Source organism: Acartia tonsa, chromosome 3 (genome assembly GCF_053477335.1).
Source record: "Acartia tonsa isolate MP-2025a chromosome 3, ASM5347733v1, whole genome shotgun sequence".
NCBI lineage: Eukaryota > Metazoa > Arthropoda > Copepoda > Calanoida > Acartiidae > Acartia > Acartia tonsa.
The window spans coordinates 6,189,635-6,214,435 of NC_137262.1; the positions used below are offsets into that span (position 1 = coordinate 6,189,635).

A 24,801-nucleotide genomic window follows, 5' to 3' on the forward strand; every position below is an offset into this window, starting at 1 on the left:
TCTGAAAATAGTATATTTTTGACAATTATATTTTTTACACACACTACAAGATAAATACTTAGCAAATCAATGATTGTTCTTTGTACTTGAAAACAGTATTTTCATTTAAGTAAAAAAAGGAATAATGTGGAGATCCCGTATTATGAGTTTTAGATAATGAGTTGCACCTGTTTTGGGCCAAGACATTCCCTTACTCTAACTATTTATGTCGCGCAACTGACAGCAGCAGTACGAACCATTTTTAACGGCTTTAGTTATGACTCGATGTTGGGCCCAGATTCGAACCTGGCACATTAAAATAAAGATACACATGGTAGAACTGGGTTAATAGAGGTTTTCATCATTTCTAAATGTCCATGGAATTTTTTATGGCCTAATGACATAGAACTAGTGGTCTGATGCTTTATGATCAGTCAAATTACTTTTATCAGAAAAACTCTTTCCACATTGATCACAAAAGTATGGTTTCTCATCAGTATGAACCATTTTGTGGATGGTCAATCTATAATTATTAGAAAATTTCTTTTGGCATTGATCACATGAGAATTTCATTCCAGAATGAACTCTTCTATGGACAGCCAATGTACTACTATGTGTGAATGACTTTTCACATTGATCACATGAGAATGGTTTTTCACTAGTATGGATTCTTTTGTGATTAATCAAGTAAGTCTCCCGAGAAAATGTCCTTCCACATTCATCACATGCGTATGGCTTCTCACTAGAATGAATCCTTTTGTGTTTCGTCAAATTCCAACGATCTATAAATTTCTTTTCACATTGATCACATGCGTATGGCTTCTCATCAGAATGCATCATTTTATGACGGGACAAGTTATCTTTCCATGAAAATGATTTGTCACATTGATCGCAAGTGTATGGTTTTTCACCTGTATGGATTCTTTCGTGCTTGGTCAAACTCCAACGATCTTTAAATTTCTTTTCACATTGATCGCAGGCATGTGGCTTCTCACCAGAATGAATCATTTTATGACGGGACAAGTTTGTAAAAAATGCAAAGGTCTTCTCACATAGATCACATGAGTATGGTTTCTCGCCAGTATGGATTCTTTTGTGAAGATTCAAAGCACTACTGTCAGAGAAAACCTTTTCACATTGATCACATAAAAATGGTTTCTCTCCTGTATGATTCATTTTGTGATTTTTCAAATTCTTGCTCCATTTGAAAGTCTTTTCACACAAATCACATGCGAAGGGTTTCTCATCAGAATGGACCCTCTTGTGGCGATTCAAAACAGCTCTGTCAGAGAAAACCTTATCACATTGATCACACAAATATGGTTTCTCTCCTGTATGTTTCCTTTTGTGTTTTTTCAAATCACTGCCTCTTTGGTATGCCTTTTCACACAAATCACATGCAAATGGTTTCTCACCAGTGTGAACCCTCATATGAGCAACAAGTGAATATTTCTGTGTAAAATTCTTTTTACAAATATCACAGGTATACCCACTCTTCAACTCCTGAAACTATATTTATTAATTAAAACACAAAATATTATTTTACCAGTGTATAAAACTATGTAAAAAAAAAGAAAATTGTAGCATTTAAGGGATTTTAATGAAAATATTTTTCTCTACTACTAAAAGGCATTTATTTTTGATTCGCTACTTTAGGACATTAATGTACCAATATTCAAAAAGGATTGCTAGAATGGGATATTGGACGAAAAAAATTCTTTTCCCATCTTTTTATACTTAGCAAAGTTTCGTCATTTTGTAGATAAAAATTATTAGAAGCTAGGGTAAGATTATTAGTAGCGAAGCTACTCTATAATTCACAATGTCCGTCCGTCTGTCCGTCCGTAATAAATGAATTGGGGGAAACGTGATTTTCTCGGCTCCTATAAAAGATAGAGAGCTGAAATTTTTTGACAACATTCCCATCATTAAGGAGCACAATTAACTATAAAACATCAATAGTAGTAGGACTGCTTTTTAGCAGGTTTTCGGCTATTTTTTATATTTTCAAAATTTTCCCCATATCTTTGGTGTTTATGGTCCAATTTTCAAAATTTTTTCAGTTAAAGATATCAAAATTAAATTTCCTGTCATTTGAAGAAAACAACAATGACGGTCAGACTGCCTTTTTGCAGGTTTTTGGCTATTTTTATATTTTTCACATTTTTCCCCATATCTTTGGTGTTTATGGTCCGATTTTCGAATTTTTTTCAGTTAAAGATATCAAAATTTTAATTTCCTGTCGTTTGAAGAAAACAACAATGACTGTCAGACTGCCTTTTTGCAGATTTTTGGTTATTTTTGTATTTATCACATTTTTACCCATATCTTTGGTGTTTATAGTCCAATTTTCAAAAATTTTTCAGTTAAAGATATTAAAATTAAATTTCTGGTGTTTTAAGAAAAGAAACAATGGCGGCCAAACTGCCTTTTAGCAGGTTTTTTATTTCCCCATATCTTTGGTATATTTGGTCCAATTTTAAAACTTTTTTGCATTAACAGTTTCAATTTTTTTCCCCCATTGTTATGTGCATCTAGTATGTAATTTATTTTAACCGTCTTCATCATACAAAATAAAACAAGGTTTCGTGTTTATTTTCTCCAATAAATCTATTCTTGATTTTAATAAATACACTTTAAATCTACTTCTACGTATTCCCATCCACATTTTTTTGTGCTTCGCTACTTATGGATGTTGTCATCCTTGTTTTGTATTATTTTGTCAATTCTCCCCATTTTCAAGCAAACGAAGTCAGACCTTTGATTTTTTAGTGGAGGGTGGGAGGGCGTGCAGGTTTAATCGTTCATGGTCCTCTAAATTGATGTTTTTGATTATTAAATGAGAAAATGAACCTTTTTAGTTACCTTGGTAATTTTTGTGATAAGCTTAGAAGGATTAGGCCCTGCGCCAGGTTCGGATTGGAAAGGTGACGGAGGTCGACTATTACCAGTCATAGCGCTAACACCTACAAATTAAAAGTTAAAATTTTTATTTTCATATTAACGTGGGTCTATTGTCTCAAATGAACCACATTGAATAAATCAAGGGAAAACCAGCTAAGATATTTCCAATATCAAACAATCAGAAAAACAGACTTGAATGCTTCTTCGACAATTTTTACAACTACTCTACAACAGGAAATTCATTTTATTTTAAAAGGGGTAGTTGCACGAAATGCATTTAAACTCGAATTTAGTGAACTGCCTTTTTTACTGTTGGGTTTAAACTTCGTATACAGGGCATATATTTGAAATAATTTTATTTTGTTACTATGTAGGTTGAAAAATATCAAGACTTGAAAATCATATTCTCCTGATATATGCAACCTACATGACAGTTTTATTTTCACAAAAACATCATGACGACGTAGTGCCTAATTGTTTGATATTTAATGTAATACAAAATTACATATATTAAGGTTAGGGTTGCAATCCGAGTCCGTAATCCGCAATCCGCCAATATTTTGTACCCAGAATCCGAATCCGCAATTTCAATTGCGGATTCGGATTTGTAAAATGATGTTTTTTTGTATTTTATTTTTACAGTAGCTTTTCATGGTTCTTTTTGGTTAGGTTAAGTAAGGGTTAGAAAATGGCCGCTGTAGGGACTAGAATTTTTTCTATTTACAAAAATATTGCGAGAATCCGCAATCCACAATACAAAAATCCTAAATCCGCCAAAAAAGCAAGAATCCGCAATTCAAGGATTAATCCGCTATTTTTGGGGCGGATTTTTGTGAGAATCCTATTACGACCCAAAAATTGAGCGGATTGCCAACACTAAAAGGTTGACTACTCCAAGCACCCAAACTCGTTAAATGCACTTCATGCAACCATCCCTTTGATTAATAAGTTGCAAAGGGGACTATGCAAGAATAAGAGCAATAGATTTTAAGCACCTTCCAGCAGTGATACTAAATGTTTTTTTTGTGAAAATACTAGGGTTATCTTTAATAGCGTTACATAGACTAAAAAAATTAAGTAACCCTAGAATATTCACCAAAGAAAAATTATTTAGAATCTCTGCTGGAAGGTGCTTAGATTTAGAATCACTTGCTCTTGTTCGTGCATAGTCCCCTTTCAGACAAACACAAACCCTTCTCCTATAATACACAGACATCCTAATACACATAAAATGACTATAAATTGATCTTCTGTTCCTTTTTTTTTTTTGTAAATTCGTCTTTGTAGGGTAATAGGTACCTAATATTTATAAAACAACTCACTTCAAAACAAGAAAAATATACCAATATGGTTTAAAATATATAGATTCGTATCTAAAATCAAACGGTAAAATAAATATTTTTAAAGCACCTTCAACTTCTTCTTCCGCCAGTTTATTTGGCTGCTCCCGAATATATTTCCAGTCATTTGTATCATTTTCTTCGTGCTTCACCTTAACACAAAATGTAGAACTTTTTGGGAATTGTTTAGCAAGAACGTATTTTGGAGGGGGTGGAAAGTGCTAATGGCCTTTGAATAAAACATTTTTTTTCGAGGGGAAAAAAGTAGTACCTAAAATTTACATGGAGTGGGCTAATCAATGCCCAGAATTTTTGGGGGGAGGGTATCAACATTATAGTATTTTCGTAATTTTGATCATGCTCGAATGGTTGATCTTTGCATGTATTCATTTATAGAAATGTGTCATTGAAATTTCTCCCTCCCCTTCGTGGACGAAGAAGGAAAATAATTACAATTTTGGCAATTTTAAATAATAGGACAATGGACGATAAATTTAAGTACTAGTGTTCCATCCCTCCTGCTTGGTGCTTACCCATACCCAAAGACCCTACGTCATTGGTAAAGAGTATAAGGGGGGGGGGGGGGTTAATGCAACCATCTCGTAATCAATAATTAAATGGCACTTAGAATTCGAATTTTGATCTAAAATTTTGCATGAATAATCCTTGGTAGGTCTATTTTCCCTAAATCGAACAAAAAGTTGGAAAAGTAACGGCTAACGGCTGGCAGCTCAGCCGTTTTGCCATTTATGGGCTATCTTAAGAGCAAATTAGTCACGAAACCTATCACCACATAATACTTTTTGTCGCTCAAAAACCTTATCAAACGGTTCTAGCCGGTAGCTGTTGGTACTAGAAATTTAAAAAATGGTTATTGTTATCATTTTACATGAATTAAACCAAAAATATGTTATAAAAAGTTGATTCCTACGTAATTAATGATGAATTTGCCCTGAAAATAGGCAAAAAACGGTTAAACGGCTGAGCCGTTACTTTTCCAACTTTTTGTTCGATTTATGGAAAATAGACCTACCAAGGATTTCTCATGAAAAATTTCAGATCAAAATTCGAATTCTAAGTGCCATTTAATCACTGATTACGAGATGGTTGCATTAACCCCCCCCCCCCCATCAAGAGTAATACTTCTTTTTTTCTTTACCTTTTTATGCTGTTGTAATTCATCTGCTTCCTTTATAGTGTTGTGTTCTCTGAGTGGGGCTATGCTATTTTTATCAGAAATGGACTTGAACTGATTTTCTGCTTCCCTACTTAAAAATACATTCTTGGGTAGAATCATCTTTTGTTGTGGGGTTGCAACACTACTTCCGGTAAAAATGGACTTTGTGTTGTGTTTTCTAAGTGGGGCTATTCTATTTTTATCAGAAACGGACTTGAATTGATTCAGTGCTTCCTTGCTTAAAAATACATTTTTGGGAAGAATTATCTTTTGGTGTGGAGTTATCATTATTGTGTTTACCAAGTATATATCATCGTCCTGTATAGTTAACAATCAAAAAAATGCTCTTTTTACTGATGTTGAAAAAGGATGAAAACATCTAAATGCGACAAAGCACTGACAATCATAGATGGATAAAAATTCAAAGTCAAAATATGCAGCAAATTATAATGTTATTGTTCAGTGATCATAAAACAGAAAGTAAGAAAAAGAATGATAGAAAATCACGAAATTTTTAATAATAATAAATAATGTAAGTATGTCTTTTCTAGCTTATGCTTTTTAGGTGAAAATATTAAATTTTTCTTATGTATGAGATATGTCTCATTAAATTTTAAGCTTTTAATGCTGTTCAATATTTTTATTCAGTAAATAAACAAGGAAGTTGAAATCCTTACCTAACCATGACTTTCTTTCATAAACAACCTATTGTTAAATCATAAAGAGCATATTTTATAGTTAAATATTCCTCATCTAATGGTTCCATATCTGAAGAGTTGTCAATATCAGCACAATCATCATCACTCAATTCAATTTTCATTATATCACTGGTAGCATTCTTAGCTTCTGACTTTGATTTTGAGCTGGCTGACAAAACTCCTTTGCTGTTAAACTTATCTAGATGACTTTTTTCTTTGTGTTTCTTCAGAGATATCTGTTTTCTAAATGACAGTTTGCATATATCACAATAAAATCTGGTTTCTGTTGTAGCAAATTTTTTACAATCGTTTTGATGAAGTCTTAACCTTGCTTTGGTAGTCATTGCAATGTTGCAATGTTTACATGTCCACCTGTTTAAAGGTTCCTTTTTTGAATTTGTTTTCTCGTTAGCTTTATGTTTTTCACCTGTTTCTGGTAGCTTTTCCTAGAGAAAAAAGTATTTTAGAATACAATTGCTTAGATACCTACCTACCCTGCTTTCACCCTAAACTTAGATTTATTTTGAGGGAGAGAAATTGCTTTTTTAATGGAAAAGGAGTTTTCCTAGAAGACTGATCTACTCTCTCCAACAAAATAGCATAAAACCTTTCATAAGTAGCAAGTTTAAGTAGACTGTAGAGCTATTCATTATCAAATTAAGAATATCTTTTAATTTAAAACTTACATTATTAAAATCCTTAAATTGGCTTACAGTAGATGTAATTTCTGATGTAACTTGTGATATATCCAAATTCAGATTGTCTTGTTCTTTATTAAAATCCTCGATTACATCAGTCTGGTTATCAGTGCTTATATTGAGTTCTTCTTTAACTATGTCTATATCTAGAATATCTGTTCTTGTGTCTGTATCTTCAAATGAGGATTCGTTCTTGATCTGAAATATATCATGTCCTATTGTTATTGATATTATGTAAAATATAGATTTTTTCAACAACAAAAAATGATGCTTTTGATCGTTCTAAAATCAATATAAAGGAATAATAGTCAAATATTATATCATATTCCAATACCTGAATATCTTGAGAACATTTTGTACTGGTGATTGGCAAAGCTGCAGGTTCAGATCCAGTTGAATTACTTACATCACCTCCATCAACAATATTGTTAATTTTAATGTCAATTTCATTCTCATCATGATCATTAACTGTAATATTTTCTGTTTTTATTTCAAGTTTATTTGTTTCATCATTGTTTTCTTCCTTTTCCAAAGAAGTATCCTTTAATTCCTCATCTGTTGCTACTTCTGATCTTATTGATGTTAGAATCAACATTTTTCCACTTCAAATAGAATGTTCTATGTAAGGAATCAAGTAAATTTAATTAACAATAGCAGCATATCCCATACAATGCAATGACCTTACATAAAGTAATAGGGTAAAACGGGGCGAACTCTGTGTCGAGGCGAAGTCGGTAATTTTTAGGGTACTTATTGGGTCTCAAAGTCGGACGAAAAAAAAAGATTTTCGATTTTTTTTGAAGGTCGGCGAAAGATTACGTTGTACAAAAACTGGTAAAGGCTAGGGCTTAGACGTCTTCACGGGACTTAATAAGCATCTAATGGGCTATCCATTTCCGTTAAAAACATTAAAAAAGCTTGTATAATTTTTTTCACAAATTGATTTTTTCTGAGGCGGGGCGAACTCGTTTTTGGCCTTTTTTATACCTACTAATTTTGCAATTTTACATAAACTTTATACAAAAAGTCAAATTTCGCATACTTCGGAAAAAATAATTTTTTGTAGAAAAAAATTGCCGATGTTTATAAAAATTTTTGTGCATGCTCTTTATTACATTTAGCAACTTTATCCTTTAAGGCATGCTGTAATAAAATCAATATGTCATGGGGTTTTTGAAGCTTGAAAAACGACCACCGACTTCGCCTCGAGGCGGGACGAAGTCGGTTAATTTTTTAAAGTCCAATTTTGACAAGTTTCCCAAAGTCCTAGGATAACGTCCTTTTGGGACCTGTTAGACTTTTCCGAGATCTTTCTAATGGTCTTGGTCCCATTTAAAAATAATAATTTTTTACCCTATTTTTTTTCTCAAAAAAACGAAAAAACACCCGAGTTCACCCCGCCTTACCCTAGGTAATTTTTTTTGTCTGAAGCGTAAGATTTTGAGGACTACTGAATCGATTAAGATTTCCAGAGTGGTCTAATTTTAAAATTTAAGTCTTTGGATGGTTTTAAGCTATTTTTTAAATCTTCAAACACAGAGCCCTAAGAAATCAGGGAAGCAGCCACTAGTTATAAAGAAAACAATAAAGCCTAAATCCTCCCTATGAAACTTTAAGTTGACAGTATCACAGGGGTGTATGTATATTCTGCAAAAGATTAATTTTTTTCCACTGCTGCAATTTTTTAAATTTTTCCTCCTCCTAGTTTTTTCCAGCAAAGAAGGGGATAAAATCGAAAAATATTTTCACCCTATATTCTTTTAGTTTTTTTTTCACCAAAGAGGGGAGGAAAATGGAAAAAAATGCTTACAGTTCTCTTAATTTTTACATTTTTACCCCCAACCACATATTTTTTATTTTTACCCCCCACCCCCCTTTTCAGGGTCAATTTTGCAGAATATACACCCCTGTATAACCAAATAGGATAAATCTCAGTTTTGAGGCCGGACATTAAACCCACAGAGCCAACATACCAGGAATAATACAAATATTTTTACAGATACCTTACATAAAACCTACCCTTTTACTTTCTAAACTGCACACATTTTTACAATTCAATTAAGTCTCTGAAATATAATTTTAAGATTACTTATCATACTTTATGAAAATAAAAAATAAAAATAATACGAATTTTATTTACTGTATATTACATATATTTTGGCACATTGTGTTATAAAGAATATTATTAAATCAAAGCTTATTTGACAAAACAATAATTTTAATTTGCATTTTTAAATCTGTTTTAAATGAGCATTTTGAATCAATTAAGGTAATAAAGCTTCAAAATAGCTTTTTTTCAAGCTTAAACTAAGGGGGGGGGGGGGAAATGACATAATAACAAGATCGGGAACACAATTTTCCGGCGACTCTGTTTCTCATTGTACCTTACTAAACCAATTGCCAATTGCGTTTTCTTAACAGATCCATATTGTACCTCTTTAAAGCAATTGCCATGCCAAATATCAGAGCTGTAACTCTTTATTTAGTTGAGTTCCTTTGACTTTTAGTTTTGGTTTCAAAAAGTGTCACTTCCGCCTCCCCTCTTTTAATATTTTAGCTCCGGATTGGAACAGTTTTTTGACATCTTATTCCTACACATTTTATATTTCTACTTAAGATAAAAATGAGTAAAGCTACCTTACAAGGGCTTTAAGAATGTCAGATGATTTCTCTGATCAATGAGGTGAGACATCATCAGGAAATATGTTTCCCTAACAACGAAATAATATAAATATTGAAAGCCACTAAATATAATCTTTGGCAATGTTTTGATGGTTGTTGATGATAGTGAATGGAATGTTGATCTCTTTCTTGACTGCGTAATTCTCAGGTACAGAAGATGGGGGTGAAAAAACCTAGAAAAAAAAAACATTCATACATGAACAATAACATTGAACAAATAGAAACAAAATTATTTTCATATACAATGATACATATATTTTTTAGTATTAACAAATCTGGATTATATAATATATATCATGGCGCGACGTAGCTACTATTTACTTTGTTTCTGTGACTCAGTTAAAATGCTTTTAAAAACTTTTTTATTTTAATTAAAGGGATAGTTGCATGAAGTGCATTTAAAAAGTTTGATTGCAAGCATAAGTTAACATACATAGTTTTGTATTACAATAGATAGTAAACAATTTACAATTATGAACCACTAAAATAGTTATAATGCTTGTTTTGTTAAAATAGGAAAGCCATATAAGTTGCATATATAAAAAAATATGATTTTCTAGTCTTGATATTTTTAAAACTACCTGGTAGAAAAATAAAATTCTTTTAAATATATGTCCTATAGATGTAGTTTAATCTATTGAACAGAAAAAAATATGCAGTTCACTTAATTCAAGTTCCAATGCACTTCGTGCAACTACCCCTTTACTTTTTTTTTGTCAAACTTGATATTATTGCTGCGCTTTTTATAGACATGCTTGTCCTTGAAAATAAATAGAAAGAAGTATAAAAAGTAAAGCTAAAATTCTACAAAACTTTTTAGTTATTGTCTAATAGTTATTCAAAAATAAAGCAATACAATGATTTGTTTTATTATATAACCAGTGAAATTTTTTGGGAGAGGTTTAAGGAGGTGCGTCTGTCCAAGCCTCAGCATCCCCCCACAAAAAAATTATATTAACTTAAAACCTTCGCATGACTAATGGAAGCATTGTCCAATCAGTTCAGTACACAAGACATACATACGGACATCGTTCTCCTTTATATATCAAATACCTGTTGTTCTCCAGGAGACGCCAAGTCCTGATGTTTCATCTTGAAATGCTCCTCCAAAAAACGTTTCTAAATAAAAAAAACCCACTATTTTAATAAAAATTACTATTTTCACAGAGATGAAGGTGACATAGAACTATAAATTACACTAGTACCCAAAGTTTTTTAACCAAGTTATTTTATTCCTTGGGTCAATATTTTGGGTACCTTTTATGAAATTTGTTTTCTAGCTAATAATGTCCCATCTTTTCAACCAATAATTTTAACTTTCTGAAGGGTTAATTTTGTTTATCATCGTAGGGGACGTATATCAATTGTTCACTACAAATTGAGGAAACTTTAAACCAATTAAGTGAAGTATTAATTCAATCGAATTTTAAACTTTAGGCCTCATTATTTAAAATTCTACTTATCAATCATTTCTTTTGGAAAAAGGAAACATATACCTATGTATTGAATATAGTACAGAAATAATTAAATATAAAACTAACAAAAAAGACATAACTAATTTCATTTTGTCAAAAGAATTTATTTTTCATAATAAAGATTTCTTATAATATTAACATAATAATTCTTATATAGGTAATTAATTGAATAAATAAATATAGTATAATCTTTATATTTTATAGTTAAACAACGTTTTTTACTTCAATTTTATAATCTTTATAAATATAATGATATATATCTTCTAATCTTAATTATCTCAACAATACAATATCATCTGGATACTTGATAGCCTCCAACATGACGGCAGGATAATAATCCAATGACCGGCCCAATCCATTGGAACAATCACACAGAAACTTGGCATTGGCAGCTGCATAGCACACATCTCTTGGCTTGCCTCGACAAGCTGCCTTGCAGTATAAATCTCCCTGGACACTGAAATATTGCTGCTTAATCCCAGCTGCTAAACAGATGTCGCCAACTGGAGGTGTTATTGAAGGTGTCACTGGGGTGACTACAGGAGGAGTAGGTGGGGTGAGTACAGGTGTAGGTGGGGTTAGGACGGGAGTAGGTGGGGTACCACCTCCAGATACATCTCCAACTTTGGCGCATGGATTTGTGGGACAGAAGGATCCGATACAAATGTCTGAGCATCCTCTGAATGTTTCCTGTGGTCCACATCCTTTCTTTCCCTGATTTTTTTTATAGAATATTTAAACACTTATACTTAACAAAAACACTAAACTTTTAATGAAAAATGAAGAACAACAGTTTGTTTTATTCAAAGCTTCAAGCAATTTAAATGTTAGTTAAAAAAGATCTTGCTTAAATTTTCAAGTCTTAAGCTGAAAAATATTTAATTTTTAAAAGGAATTGGCACTTGAGCCAAAAAATTTTAAAAAAATAACTATTTCTTACAACATGACTGAAAATCCTCAAAATATATGCGAAACATTTACCAATAAAAATGTGACTTATCTAACGATTCACCTCCCTTTCAAACGTGCAATAAAAAATAATGTGTTTAAATAGTCTTGCCGTGGTTGCTAGACAATCCTCTGATTGTACTTCAGCACTCTGTGGCCCGGCTCCCCAATTATTTCCGCTTGTGTAGGTCATCTAAAATATAATAAAAACAAGAATTACAACATCCAAAAATAGCAAAGCACATAAAAGTCAAAGATTCAACAAACGGACAAAGTAAATCAAAAAGCAGATGTTTGGTTGTCATTACAAAGATGGAAAAAAAAATTCTTTTAAAGCATGACCGACAAACAGACGGACAAATATAGTCACATTTACCCCATAGCGCTATGGCTGACGGATAGACTAAGTGAATTATAAAGTGGCTTCGCTACTAAATCCGAGATATTAAAGAAATTCTAAACCAAAAATAGCGAAACTATTCTTAGACAAATAGATTATTTTAAATTAATTAAAAAATATGTTTTAATTCAAGCACATTTTCTTCATAATTTGAGATTTTTTCTAACATGGACATTAAATTATTTTAATTGTTAAAATAGTACAATAACCAGTAATATAAAAAAATACCTGGAAAATGCATTGCTTGCAAGTTAGTCCATCAGGCAGCTTCACCTTCATAGTCTTCAAACCAATATCCTTAGTGGCATAGTAGCGGGCTCCATTGTTCACAGTCAGCTGATTATTTAGAAAACATTCTCTGTTTGGTGATGAGTTAGGATCATTGTGAGGGCACAGTGCAAAGGTAAAGAACCCTTTATGGTTCGCGACAAGATTAATTTCAACATTAATTTCTTGTCCAGGTTGATAGCTTCTGGCAATAGTACCTGTGGCATACTTACCGCCAGCTTGGAATTGTTTGACCGGCGCGCTGTATTCATCACCGCAAATTCCGCAACGGCCCTTGTTGACTGAATTATGCATAGGTCCCAAACCACCGCACCAGACAGACATATGATTATCGTTTCTTGGCAGATTACACATTAACTTTCCCGCCACTGGCATACCAATAGATTGCCTGGCGGGAGGTTCATTAAAAATGGCATGTTGATGACTGAAGTCTAACAGGCAGCTGACAAGTGCAAATAACTGTAGTGTGGTCCTCATCTTGTGTTGTTCTTGCAACAAATGATGTTGCTTAACTGAGTTTTTATATTATTCTACTTACAGGGTTAACTTTAAAAAAGAGGGCGGAGTCTAGACGTAATAAGGGTGAACCAATTAAAGGCGGAGCTTACCGATGCATTAATGCTTAGCCTAGTATAATAGTACAATTTGAAAAACGTTTCTAGAAGACTAATATGTTTGTCTAACCAAAAAACGTAACTTTTAAATAGAATAAGCACAAAACCACTCCCCCCTAATTTAAAATAAGGAGGGAGGGAAAGGGGTGGTAGTTTTTCGTTAGTTAGTTTTTTCAATTTAGGTCAGTTTAGGTTAGGTTATATTGGGTACTGTGTCCGTGTAGCCAGCCACCCCGTGTTTGGGGCCCCCAGCATAGGAGAATAAAGTACCCTATCCCCTATCCAAAAAAAAAAGCTAGAAGAGAATAGTTATTTCTCGCATCGTATTATAAACAGCTTTCCGCGAATATAGAATGTACAATTATAAGATTAAAACCAGTTTTTTTGCCCCGAGGTGCCAAAGGCACTGGCTAAAAAAACTGGTTTTAGTCTTATGATTGTACATTTTCATATTTGTAGAAAGCTGGATATAATACGATGCTAGACATAGTTTTTTCGTATGTATGAGAACCGGTTCCTATCCACCGGATTCGAATGAATACGAGAAACTTAATTAACTGTCATTTGATCCCTGTTAAACCCCTTCCTTTTAATTTACATAATTCCCGCAATTCCTAAGCTTAGTCGGCATTTATATAAAAAGGGGGAGGAGTCAAAACTTTGCATAAGGATAATTAACAAAAGAACCGCCTTTAAATATTTGAAGTTAATAACCAAGTTCCCGTGAATTCAAAATTTCCAGAAGTGCCGGGTTCAAAGGAAAAAAACACAAAACTAAAATCATTCTTTAATTTTACATAACCATCAAAGGGCGATAAATTAATATAACTTCTTAATAATGATAAACAAAATTACTGGTTGAAAAGTATGGACACTACACTTTAAACCAGTCAATCAAAATTCACTTAAAAGTACTCAAAGGTTTCAAGGTACCTAACAAATAAGATAATATAATAAGATATAAGATCCATACTGTGGTGGCTTTTAAACTAATTATACTATTAAGTTACTATACCTGTGTAGCCGAATAGGTGCAGTACATACAGTTGTAACGAACACCTTCGTGCACGGTTCTCTTGTGTTTGTTAAGATCTCCGGTACGGCGGGTCACAAACTCACATTGATCACAACTGAACTTTACACCTAAACAAATTTAGAAAAAATATTTTAATTAGGATGACAACACCCATAAGTATCAGAGCTAAAAAATTATGAATGGATATCGGGAACAAATTTACTATAGAGCAGTATCATCCAATATACTTGATGAAATAGGGAAATGACGAAAACTTCAAAATTACGCAACCATTAAATCACGAAAAATCTAGGAATCGATCTAGCACCACAATTAATAGACAAATCTTAATGAAACTTCGTGGAAATGTGTAGAATATGAGCATATTCAATCCCTTATGATTTCAGTCGTCAATCCTGCATAAAACTTAGTGAAAATATGTAAAATGTAAAATTGATTAATCCCTGAAAATTTCAGCCATCTATCTTGAAAAGGAATTGAGAAAATCACGAAAACTTGAAAATCTAGGAATCGATCTAGCACCCCAAACAACAGACAGATGGACAAAACAATGTATAGATTAGATGAGCATATGTCAAAGGAATCTACACTAAAAAAAATCAGCTATCTATCTTGAATAGGAGCCGAGAAAATCACGTTTCCCCCAAAACGTTTCAGACAGACGGACATTTCAAATTATATAGTAGCTTCGCTACTAAAAAGAAAGCACGTAAACTAAAAATATTAACTTTAAATGCTTGATTTTCAATCTTTATGTTAATTTAACCTGCGCTGAAAAGCCATGGTAAGCCATTTGAAAAATTTCAGCCTAAAACGTTTTATTTTACGCGTCTGGCTGCCTTTCATGTTTGAAAAATGACAGAATATCCTTTAAAAAAGCAAATTGCCAGTTAAAGGTTTGCTGCTATTAAATTAAGATTTAAATTGAATTTTTTTACCTTCGTGAACAGCATTCTTATGTATTCTGAGATCACTAGGATAGCAAGCAGTAAAATTGCATCTAAACAAAGCCAAAGAATAAAAAAATGTTATGATAAAACTTTAGGTACTAGTGTAATGGACAGCTCTATTACACCTCAACCCCCCCCCCCCCCTACCCTCCTCTTCAAAAAAGCCGCCAATGGTATAATTTACACAAATCAAACTTCCCCCCCTTATTACTTCACATGAGTTAAAGTGGGGGGTGGAGACATGGAATAAAGGAAAAAGTATATGTAAATTAGAAGGAAAGAAATAAAAAATTATAAATATTATAAGTGAATAAGAAAAAGATACAGCATATTGATTAGGGTTTGGCGGCCCTATACTTTTAACCAGATACCGGATATCCGGCTGATTTCTAATGCCGATATCTGGCCATTCGGCATATATGAAATCAGCTGGATATCCGATATCCGGATAATTTAAGTATCATTATTCTGAAAAAGGCCAGATATCCGGCCAAACCATAATATTGATAAAGTTGTAAATACCTGTCACATTGAAATTTGTTTGCCTGGTGCATTTTCTTTTTATGTTTAGTCAGGTAGTACGTCACTGTTGTCACAAAATCACATTCGTCACAATGTATGCTCACCTTAAATAGACAAGGATGACAACATCCATAAAAGCAAAGCTCTGAAAAGGTAGGACAAACGGACATTAACACTTGTATAGTGTCAGAACTGAATAATCAGAATAATATAAATAAACAAGAGTCAAAGCAAAATTGTGAGTAAACTTGTTGAAAAACTTCTTGAAACAGGATAATGTTTACGGACATACTTACATTTTTAGGACTTGATTATAGAGTTGTTTTGCTTATAATGTTGTCCCAGGAATCAATACACCAAAAATCAGAACAATCGGATAATTAGATCACTTAATCATTAGGACGTTTGTCGATGTACCAATGTGTCTGTATGGTAGGGGGGCGGGGTTGCTCGAATTGAAAAATCAAATTCCTACCTTGTCATGTTTAGTTTGGTTATGGCTTTTAAGAAGAAGTTTGTTCCAGGTAGAATACTCGCATTGGTCACAATAAAAAGTTTGGCTGTGCCGCTTCTTGTGAGAATTTAATGATAACCGACTGCCTAAAAAATGATAACAAAAATAAAATTGAATAATATGAATATTGGATGATAATCTTTTTAGGTTAAACTTGGTTTCCAATTCAAAAGCTCACAAAATAGTAGGTTGTTTACCTATCTATCAGTTGCGCAAATTTACTCATTTGAGCAAAAAAAAAAACGCTTTAAGGTTAGATTAAGTAAAGGGATAGTTGCACGAAATGCATTTAAACATGAATTTAGTGAACCGCATATTTTTTCCTGGTCAATGCTAAACTACATCTTTAGAGGATATTTTAAATTTTTGAAAGAATTTCAATTTTCTACCACGTAGTTTTAAAAATATCAAGACTTGAAAATTGTATTTTTGTGATATATGCAATTTGTATAGCTGGCTTATTTTCACAAAAATATCATGACGACTAATTTAGTTATGTCTAATTGTTTAGTATTTATTGTAATACTATATATGTTACTAGCGGCTACGCCCCTAGAGGCCTCTAGTGGCACTTTAAATGTTTTTGTTTGTTAAAGTCCCTATAATATTACGGATACCTCTTTATGTTACGTTGAAGTCTCCCAGATATTAAAAAAAAATCTATTTTTTGTCATTTCTCTTGGGAGGGTGGTGGTACCCTCCCCCATAATAGTTATAAACCTTCCCAGGATCTATGAGAATCTACCCTGTTAAGGAGAACCCAATCGGTTCAGCGGTTAGCGAGATCCTTCGGTACAGACACACAGACAAACAAACATCCTGTTACTTTAGTATAAGGATATTATTCTATATGTTTGATGGTTTATTTGTAACTTATGCTTGAAATCATTTTTCTTAAATGCACTTCATGCAACTATCCCTTTCATTAGAGCAATTTAGAGCTCCACGCAAGGATTGGCAGAATTAAACTTAAATATTAAAATATTGGAAGTGAAACGTTGAATTTTGGCGACCTTGCTTAGTCTTTCATAAACCAAAAAAATATTTGTGCTACCTGTACTGAAAGTACACTGGTCACAGTTGTACACCACTCCCTCGTGTTTGTGCTCCACATGTACTTGGAAGTACACAAGCTTTGTACTTGAATATGAACATTTATCACAATAATATCTCTGGTTCTCAACTTTTGGTTTCGTTGTGGGTTTGTTTGTCTAATTTTGTGTTTATTGTTTGAGTGGTTCTTGAACAAGAATGACAAAATCCATAAGTATCCATAAAAAACATGGATGGACACATGGACAAAGGGTGTTATAGATTTAGCTAGACAAAAATAAGAAAGAGAAAAAAGACGACATGTATGAGATATAATAAAAAATACGAAACCCATGCATAACAAGGGGGTGGGGGAGTTTTGACATATTTGCGTAAACCTGGTACCTAGGCTTTATCTTTGGACTGAGAGGATAGGTTATTAAAGATAAAATCATTCTTCTATGATGAATTTCACGAAGTTTCAAGATTTTTTTGATAGACCTCCAGGTTCTGGAGCTGCAGGCCTCCAGGTGGTCTCTGTACAGGTAAAAATGAAATAAAGTTATAAATCAACATGTAAAACAAAATATGCATCTTTTTTCTTCAAATATGTGAATAATATTAAAAAAGATGCATATTTTGTTTTATAAGTTAACCTGTATCTTAAAAAAAATTTTTTTTTTCATTTTTACCTGTACAGAGACCACCTAGAGGCCTACAGCTCCGGAACCTGGAGGTCTATCAACAAAATCTTAAAACTTCGTGAAATTCATCAAATAAGAATGATTTTATCTTTAATAACCTATCCTGTCAGTCAAAAGATAAAGCCTAGGTACCAGGTTTACGCAAATGTGTCAAAACTCCCCCCCCTTATAAATCTATTTTGTAGCATGACCGACAGACTAACGGACCAGGTAAGTTGTGTACAGGATGCTTTTTGGTAAGACGTATCAACATAAAACAAATCAGCAGTCTATCTTAAAGATCAGCTGATAAAATCACATACCCCCCCCGGGCCCCCCCCCCCTCCAACCTTTGAAAACTACTAGGGTAAGGGGGGGGGGGAAGTTTCGGTAAGGGGCTATTCTCGGTAATTTCGACCTACCTTCATTAAATGACCTTTTTCTCCAATGATTTTTTTGTGAGATGAATATTAAGGGTACTTATTGGGTCTCAAAGTCGGACAAAAAATTTTTTTTTCCCAAAAATTTTTTAGTAGGTGTGTAAAGATCGACCTACACAAAAATTGGTAAGACCTAGAGCTGATCTAAAAAACTTTTTGAACTAGAAATTGCCCGCTTATTCCAAATCCGTTGAGAGCTTTAAAATCGGGTTAATATTTTTTTCAAAAATGACCAAAGTTGGCGCCGGGGGAAAAATCGGTAATTTCAAAAGAAATTAAAATTCAACTTTTAAGGTCATGTTTTCATGTTTTCTTTTGTCAAATCTATTATTCCATATGGACTTTTTAAGAATTAGGCCTAAAAATGAATAGAACAGATAAAAAACAAAAAAAAATTAATTTTATTTTTTGAAGCAAATTTTTGCGAGGAAAAAATCAAAATTTCTGGTCCTTTGAAAAAAAAATATTTTTGACATAGGAGGAATAGTCCGATCTTTATGAATTTTTTTGTGGTTAATCCCAATAACCTATACTAATTATGATTTATTACGCTTGTTTGGTCGTTTGGCCTTTTTTCATCGATTTTTTAAAGGTTAAAATGTGGTCAAGATTTTTTGCAAAGATGACACTTTTGCTTCAAATTCGATTATTGAGGTCAATTTTTAATCAATTTTCATGTTTTTTTGGCTAAATCTATAGTTCAATGTGAGCTTTTTTAGGATCAGGCCTAAAAAGTAATAAAATACGTTTTTTTCTTATATTAATTTTAAGTTTTTTTTAAAAAAATTTTCGAAAAAAAAATCGAAAATTCGCGTCTTTCAAAAAAATTCATTTTTAACATAGAAGGAATAGTCCGATCATTATGAAACTTTTTGTGGATAATCCCTATAACCTATACTAATTATGATTATTTATGTTTGACTGGCCGTTTGGCCGTTTTTCATCGATTTTTTTTAGGTTGAAAAAAAATTACCGATATTTCCCCCGGTGGTGGGGAAATATCGGTAACTTTTTTGCGGTCAATTTCGGCCAACTTCTAAAAGTCCTAGGATAATGTCCTTTTAGGACCTGATAGTCCTTTCCGTAAGCTTTCTACTGGTCTTGGTTTCATTTGAAAATATTAATATTTACCCCAATTTTTTTCAAAAAAAAACGAAAAAAAACCGAAATTTCCCCCCCCTTACCCTACTGTGATCAGATTAGAAACAATTTCACTTCCATTTTTTTCTCTTCTAAAAAAGATGATTAGGTACCTAGTGGAATATTATTATAACAATCTAATAATCTAAACAACAACAATCCTGGACAAGAACCTTGTTATCACTCTCAGCAGCAGCAGGCACTTCTACTTCTTTAATTGTATAATTCTTATCCACTTCTTCACTTATCTGATGTTCAGTCTCAATATGAGATTCTATTTCAGTCAGGTCCTGATCAATATTAAATTCATTATTATAACATACAAAAAGTAATTTACAACTATGTAAACAAAGATTAAGGTTATTTTATTTTAGACGTCTTAAAATGGTTTTGAGCTATTTTTCCTAGATGACAGGGTCAAAGCATCCCTAGTTCAAAAAAGCAACTATTTGTGGATTTATAAGAAATAAAGATAATTTCCTTAGTATCAAAATTGCAGGAATTGCAGTAGAACTGATTTTGTTTGTGTGTGGAATGTTTTAACTTGACATGATTCTTTAGGTTTCTTTTTAGTGTTGCTGTGTAAGGACATTCACCACATTCATATCTTATACCTAAAACAAGAACTTTTATGTTAATTGCGAAACAAAAAGGTTATCCATTATATATACAAACTCTTATGCCATGCGTAGTTAATGTATGTAACTCCAAAACTAAAGTCTAAGTCTTTAAATATCTTAGGACAGTTATGTCTCTCTGTACCAGCGAACAAATTAAGATATGAAAGGATTATCGAATCCTTTTACCCCTCCCTCGTCGCAGCTACTCTATAATTATAAAATTCCGACTATGAAAAATTATTTACCTAAATGTTTGGTTGCTTTGTGCTCCTTAAGATTATTTTTGTTCATAACTGTGTAATCACATAAATCACATGAGAACCTTTTACCCTCGTGTCTTCCCTCTATGTGACGATTTAGACTTGACAAGGTACCTAAAAAAACGAATGTACATTGGAAATGAAATTTGCCTTTCGTCATTATACAAAAAAAAACATTTATTTTTTATTTAAATAGATGTTGTAATGTAACATCGTTGTGTTATGCCTTTCTTTTTACCTAGGTATATAAATTCTCTTTCAACGATATTAAAAAACATTTCATTAAATTCTGAGCCCAAAACTTAAAAATCCAATGAATGGTTTAAAAGATTTGTTTACAGAGTTTGAAATTTTTTTTTAAAGAGTCAAAATGTAAAAGATAGTAAAAACTTTCAGGCTAATTGAAAGCTTTAACAAAACAATTTCGTATAAATAATTTGGGTTTTTTATTACTATAGCTTTATAGCAACCATTTAGTGTATTTTTTTATAACTTTTTTATTTTATTCTCTTCTGAGCTACAAGACGCCAGAGGCTCAAATTAAATCCTTTTACCTGTAACATAATCACAATCCTGGCATTTGATTTTATTATCTCCATGTTCATTTCTACAATGTTTCATCAGAGAAGCTTTCAGTAAGGTTTTAAAATTACATTTACCACATCTAAAAAACAATATACATAAATCTTAATTTTACATTACTCTTTAATATTTGGTAGTGCATATTGTTTAAGCACTACAGAAAGCGGCAAGAATGTTCAGACAAACGGCTATTACTAAGTATAAATGTCTAATTTTATTTGCGAAGAATCTTATGATAAAAAAAACATTTTTGTCCATACGTTAATCTATTGCGATGCAATGAAAATAGGAATCAAGGAAAGGCTTTTTGTTATGTTTATAAGCCTCGCTACTAATTGAAATTGCCATTCTTGTTAAAAATAAAATAATGTAAAATAGGGTTGGGCCGAATACGGGATATCCAACTGATTTCTAATGCCGGATATCCGGTATCCGGCCGGATTTCTGGCCAGTGTTAAATATCCGTCAAATTCCCGGAATTCAGGCCGGATAACCGCATATCCGGCATTATAAATCAGCCGGATATCCGGTCCAACCCTAATTTTCTTACTTGTGTTCCTCTTTAATTCCATGAATTTTGGCTAAATGTAGACGCAGCTGTTTCCGCCTATCTGCAGTATAATCACACTGGGTGCAGGATAGGTTTGCATGGCTTCGAACATGCAACCTCAACTCTTTGGCTGAACTTGTAGTAAACTCACACTCTTTGCATTCTTTTAATACTTTTACTAGACAAATGCAGTGTTTAGTAATTTATAAGTTCTAAACTTCTAATAAAACTCTTTAAGAGCAGCCCATTGACATCTAACATTCTTGAATTATAGTTTTATATATTCATAAAATTACAACTTCTTTTAGAGGTAGCGCAGCAATGACTAGCAAACAATATTCTATGATATAATAGTAAAATGTAAAACTATAATAAAGTTGAAAACATGATGAAATATCAAAATATTGCTATGTATTATTGATAGCTGGCTAAGTAACTTCAAATAAAAAAAAGATTCTCTGCTGTAAGCGTATTTACAATGCTAAGTGTCACTGCATTAATTCCTGTGGACACTTCATTTTTAGAATCATATTCTTGACACTCTACTTTAACTCCAGTATCATATTTATTTTCTACGACTTCAACCTTAACCAATATTTTTGAATAATATCAGAATTAGGGATGGCAATCCGTCAAATTTTTGGACCGGATTCGGATTCTTATAAATATCCGTCCAAAAAAATGGCGGATTGACACGGATTCCGGAATCTTATTTTTGGCGGGTTCCGAATTCTAGCAATATTTTAAAAGGCTTTTTTTTAAATTAAAAAATTTAAGTGCTACATATGTCCTAAAAATTAATGTTCTTGGTGTTCTCCATAATTCACTTCCGAGAATCGAACCAGATTTTAAAAGATTTTATATATAATGATGATAATCTTTGCCTTCAAAAAGGGGGAGTTGAAAGAAAAAAATTCAAGACGCTTATTTAAGCCTACCAAATAAAGAATCCGAATCCGCTATCAAAAAACGGATTCCGGATTCGGATTCCAAAATTGACTAAAAATTTGGCGGATTCCGGATCCCGGATTAGGATACGGATTGCCAACCCTAATTAAAGGAACAGAATAGGGTTTAGAAGTATTAACCTAACTAGGTACATCAATGTAATCTGTTTCAAAGGGGTAGTTTCAAGAAAGGCATTTGAACTTATTTAGTGAACCACATATTTTTGGCTAGTTAATGGGTTAAACTATATTTATATGGCATATATTTAAAAGAATTTCAATTTTCTACCACGTAGTTTTGAAAATATCAAGACTTGAAAATCGTCTTTTTGTGATATATGCAATTTAAAAAGACGATTTTCAAGTCTTTATTTTAAAAACTACGTGGTAGAAAATTAAAATTCTTTCAATTATATGCCATATAAATGCAGTTTAACTAATTGACCAGGAAAAAATATGCGGTTCACTAAATTAAGTTCAAATGCATTTCGTGAAACTACCCCTTTGCTGAAATTTCACTTCATAGGGACGTAAATACTTTTTTTAAGCTTTTAATCTTGTGACGTAACATCTCAGGATTCGCCATTTCAAAAATATAAAAAAATCACTATTTCTAAGAATTATGCAATTTAAATTACTTGTAAGATTTTACATACTGATATATTGGAATCGTTATGCCTGCAATTGCAAAGTTGAAAATCAAAAGGGCGATTGAAACATGTCTAAAATAACAGTAAAAGGAATCCATCACGGACATTTTGACGTGAACATTATGTTTTACCTGCATTGATTGTTCCACAAGAACACCATCTTCTTCAAGTAATTCTTCATTCTCCATTTCATAATCAGAGTCATCATGTGCAGTGCCGCCATTTTCTTTAGATTCAACCTGATCCCAAATACAAAAACACTTAGTTGGAAAAGAATGAGATTCATTTATGTAGAAAAAGAAATTTAAGTATGTTAAAAATCTACTTTTAATTTTCTGTGCTTTACAAGGAAGCTAAGCTTGTTGAAATCAATCTTATCTCATTAGAATAGGCCTATACTCACCCAACCTGAAAAAAACACCTCTCCCCCAAATAAACAGTAGAATATTAAATAAAATTTTTAAGGAGAAATCAATTACCGAAAACAGACAGAACACTATAAAAAATGTTTGGAAAATGATTTACCTGTACAAAAAAATTACCTTAATGTTTGTAGAAAACTTTTCTTTCCAAATAAGAATAGCTTCCTCTAGTAGCGTAGAAACAGTATCAACATTATCAGAAGCTGTTTTCAATGAGGTTTTAATATTATGGATGATGAAGGTAGATTCTGGAAAGACTCTCTTCAATGCTAGTGTAGATTCTTCTAGAGATAAGGCAGCACTCATAACAGCTTGGGCAGCTTCTTCAAGTGCTGATGTCTCTTTTAGTCCTAAAATTTGAACTTTCACAAAAAAATATTGCAAAAAATAATGATAAGGAGATATGATTCTTTTGTTTGTCAATTAGACTCATTTGAATTTTTCGTTTCCCGGAAGATTTGTAGAATTTCTGTGCAGCTATTTTTTATAATTAGTGGCTTGGGGTAATAATATAATATTAAGTAGTAGGTTTCTTATTGAAGTTTAAGATCCAACAACTACTGAATCGTTTGGGTTCTCTATTTTGTGTAAGTTTCACATAGGTCCTGTGCTGATTTTAAGCTATCTTACTTTCAGATTTAAATCTTAGCTTAAGGCATGTTCATACGTTCATTCTTTTGGATTACTCTACGTGACGTGAGTTATGGAGCAGCTACGCAACTAATTCAAATATTATACCTGTCCGTCTTGGCTTGTTATCAAGTTCATGAAAATCAAAAGTCCTCGAATCAAGTTCTGTTGCAGACGTATCAATCAAATGAATTATTTTCGTCTCCAGCTGTCCATGATCCTCAATATTTTCAAAGGTAGTTTTAACAGCCACCTCTGACACACTAATATGATTCATTTTTGGGTAATTTACAAGATTGTTGTGCTTGAAAAAATCATTTTATTCTGCAAGGTAAAAATCTGTAAAAATTTTGAGTATATAATATCACACATTTATTAAATGATTTTTATTGAAATAAATATATCACATAATAAAAAGAAATCAATTGAATTATTAATAAAATTGCAAATATAAAGCTAAAGCATTAATTGTAAATCACATTAATAGGTATAAAAATAATCAAACTAATAATATGACTACAAATTGTAATTTTTGTGCACAACACGACGGAATGAAAAATTAAGAAAAATGAAAGCTAGGAACTCATTGTTGAACAATAACATAATATAGAGGAAATTAG

General features: G+C 32.3%; 4 protein-coding genes across 5 annotated transcripts; all 4 read right to left on the reverse strand.

Annotated features, from left to right (window-relative positions):
* Positions 1 to 7: 7 nt before the first annotated feature.
* Positions 8 to 5,735, reverse strand: LOC145313154 (uncharacterized). 2 transcript variants are annotated; one of them, XM_080152431.1, is made up of 4 exons: positions 5,383 to 5,735; positions 4,294 to 4,375; positions 2,845 to 2,945; positions 8 to 1,482 (listed from the first exon to the last, which is right to left on the reverse strand). In XM_080152431.1, exons 1-4 carry the CDS (start codon positions 5,686 to 5,688, stop codon positions 388 to 390), a joined length of 1,584 nt encoding a protein of 527 aa, XP_080008557.1. In that variant the 5' UTR covers positions 5,689 to 5,735; the 3' UTR covers positions 8 to 387. The 2 variants fall into 2 exon arrangements, with proteins under 2 accessions (XP_080008557.1, XP_080008556.1); XM_080152430.1 differs by having other exon boundaries at positions 8 to 1,488.
* Positions 5,736 to 6,094: 359 nt separating this feature from the next.
* Positions 6,095 to 8,864, reverse strand: LOC145312915 (uncharacterized). The gene is made up of 4 exons (XM_080152122.1): positions 8,816 to 8,864; positions 7,131 to 7,398; positions 6,785 to 6,994; positions 6,095 to 6,544 (listed from the first exon to the last, which is right to left on the reverse strand). Exons 2-4 carry the CDS (start codon positions 7,389 to 7,391, stop codon positions 6,095 to 6,097), a joined length of 921 nt encoding a protein of 306 aa, XP_080008248.1. The 5' UTR covers positions 7,392 to 7,398; positions 8,816 to 8,864.
* Positions 8,865 to 9,379: 515 nt separating this feature from the next.
* On the reverse strand, positions 9,380 to 24,532 carry LOC145313153 (uncharacterized). The gene is made up of 16 exons (XM_080152429.1): positions 24,290 to 24,532; positions 23,672 to 23,901; positions 23,261 to 23,368; positions 22,036 to 22,117; positions 21,533 to 21,710; positions 20,955 to 21,064; positions 20,386 to 20,514; positions 19,999 to 20,134; positions 19,682 to 19,808; positions 17,280 to 17,436; positions 16,187 to 16,311; positions 15,712 to 15,815; positions 15,178 to 15,239; positions 14,219 to 14,346; positions 10,532 to 10,597; positions 9,380 to 9,651 (listed from the first exon to the last, which is right to left on the reverse strand). The coding sequence occupies exons 1-16, from the start codon at positions 24,456 to 24,458 to the stop codon at positions 9,541 to 9,543; spliced, it is 2,022 nt and encodes a 673-aa protein (XP_080008555.1). The 5' UTR covers positions 24,459 to 24,532; the 3' UTR covers positions 9,380 to 9,540.
* Positions 11,037 to 13,272, reverse strand: LOC145313156 (uncharacterized). Its single transcript, XM_080152432.1, has 3 exons — positions 12,530 to 13,272; positions 12,014 to 12,094; positions 11,037 to 11,667 (listed from the first exon to the last, which is right to left on the reverse strand). The coding sequence occupies exons 1-3, from the start codon at positions 13,064 to 13,066 to the stop codon at positions 11,227 to 11,229; spliced, it is 1,059 nt and encodes a 352-aa protein (XP_080008558.1). The 5' UTR covers positions 13,067 to 13,272; the 3' UTR covers positions 11,037 to 11,226.
* Positions 24,533 to 24,801: the final 269 nt, after the last annotated feature.

Bases quoted from the DNA above. Each gene is read 5' to 3' on its own strand.
- LOC145313154 (XM_080152430.1), bottom strand. From the start codon at position 5,688: ATGATAACTCCACACCAAAAGATAATTCTTCCCAAAAATGTATTTTTA. The intron at 2,946-4,293 runs GTGCTTTAAAAA...TTTAATTTGTAG, and splicing joins GGCGGAAGAAGAAGTTGAAG to GTGTTAGCGCTATGACTGGT. The intron at 1,489-2,844 runs GTAACTAAAAAG...TAATAAATATAG, and splicing joins TTATCACAAAAATTACCAAG to TTTCAGGAGTTGAAGAGTGG.
- LOC145312915 (XM_080152122.1), bottom strand. From the start codon at position 7,391: ATGTTGATTCTAACATCAATAAGATCAGAAGTAGCAACAGATGAGGAA. The intron at 6,995-7,130 runs GTATTGGAATAT...GATATATTTCAG, and splicing joins AATGTTCTCAAGATATTCAG to ATCAAGAACGAATCCTCATT. The intron at 6,545-6,784 runs GTAAGTTTTAAA...TTTTTTCTCTAG, and splicing joins AATTTAAGGATTTTAATAAT to GAAAAGCTACCAGAAACAGG.
- LOC145313156 (XM_080152432.1), bottom strand. From the start codon at position 13,066: ATGAGGACCACACTACAGTTATTTGCACTTGTCAGCTGCCTGTTAGAC. The intron at 12,095-12,529 runs GTATTTTTTTAT...ATTATATTTTAG, and splicing joins GCAAGCAATGCATTTTCCAG to ATGACCTACACAAGCGGAAA. The intron at 11,668-12,013 runs GCAAGACTATTT...AAAAAAAATCAG, and splicing joins AGGATTGTCTAGCAACCACG to GGAAAGAAAGGATGTGGACC.
- LOC145313153 (XM_080152429.1), bottom strand. From the start codon at position 24,458: ATGAATCATATTAGTGTGTCAGAGGTGGCTGTTAAAACTACCTTTGAA. The intron at 17,437-19,681 runs GATTGTTGTTGT...ACACAAAATTAG, and splicing joins ATAACAAGGTTCTTGTCCAG to ACAAACAAACCCACAACGAA. The intron at 15,816-16,186 runs GTAGGAATTTGA...TGTCTATTTAAG, and splicing joins ACCAAACTAAACATGACAAG to GTGAGCATACATTGTGACGA.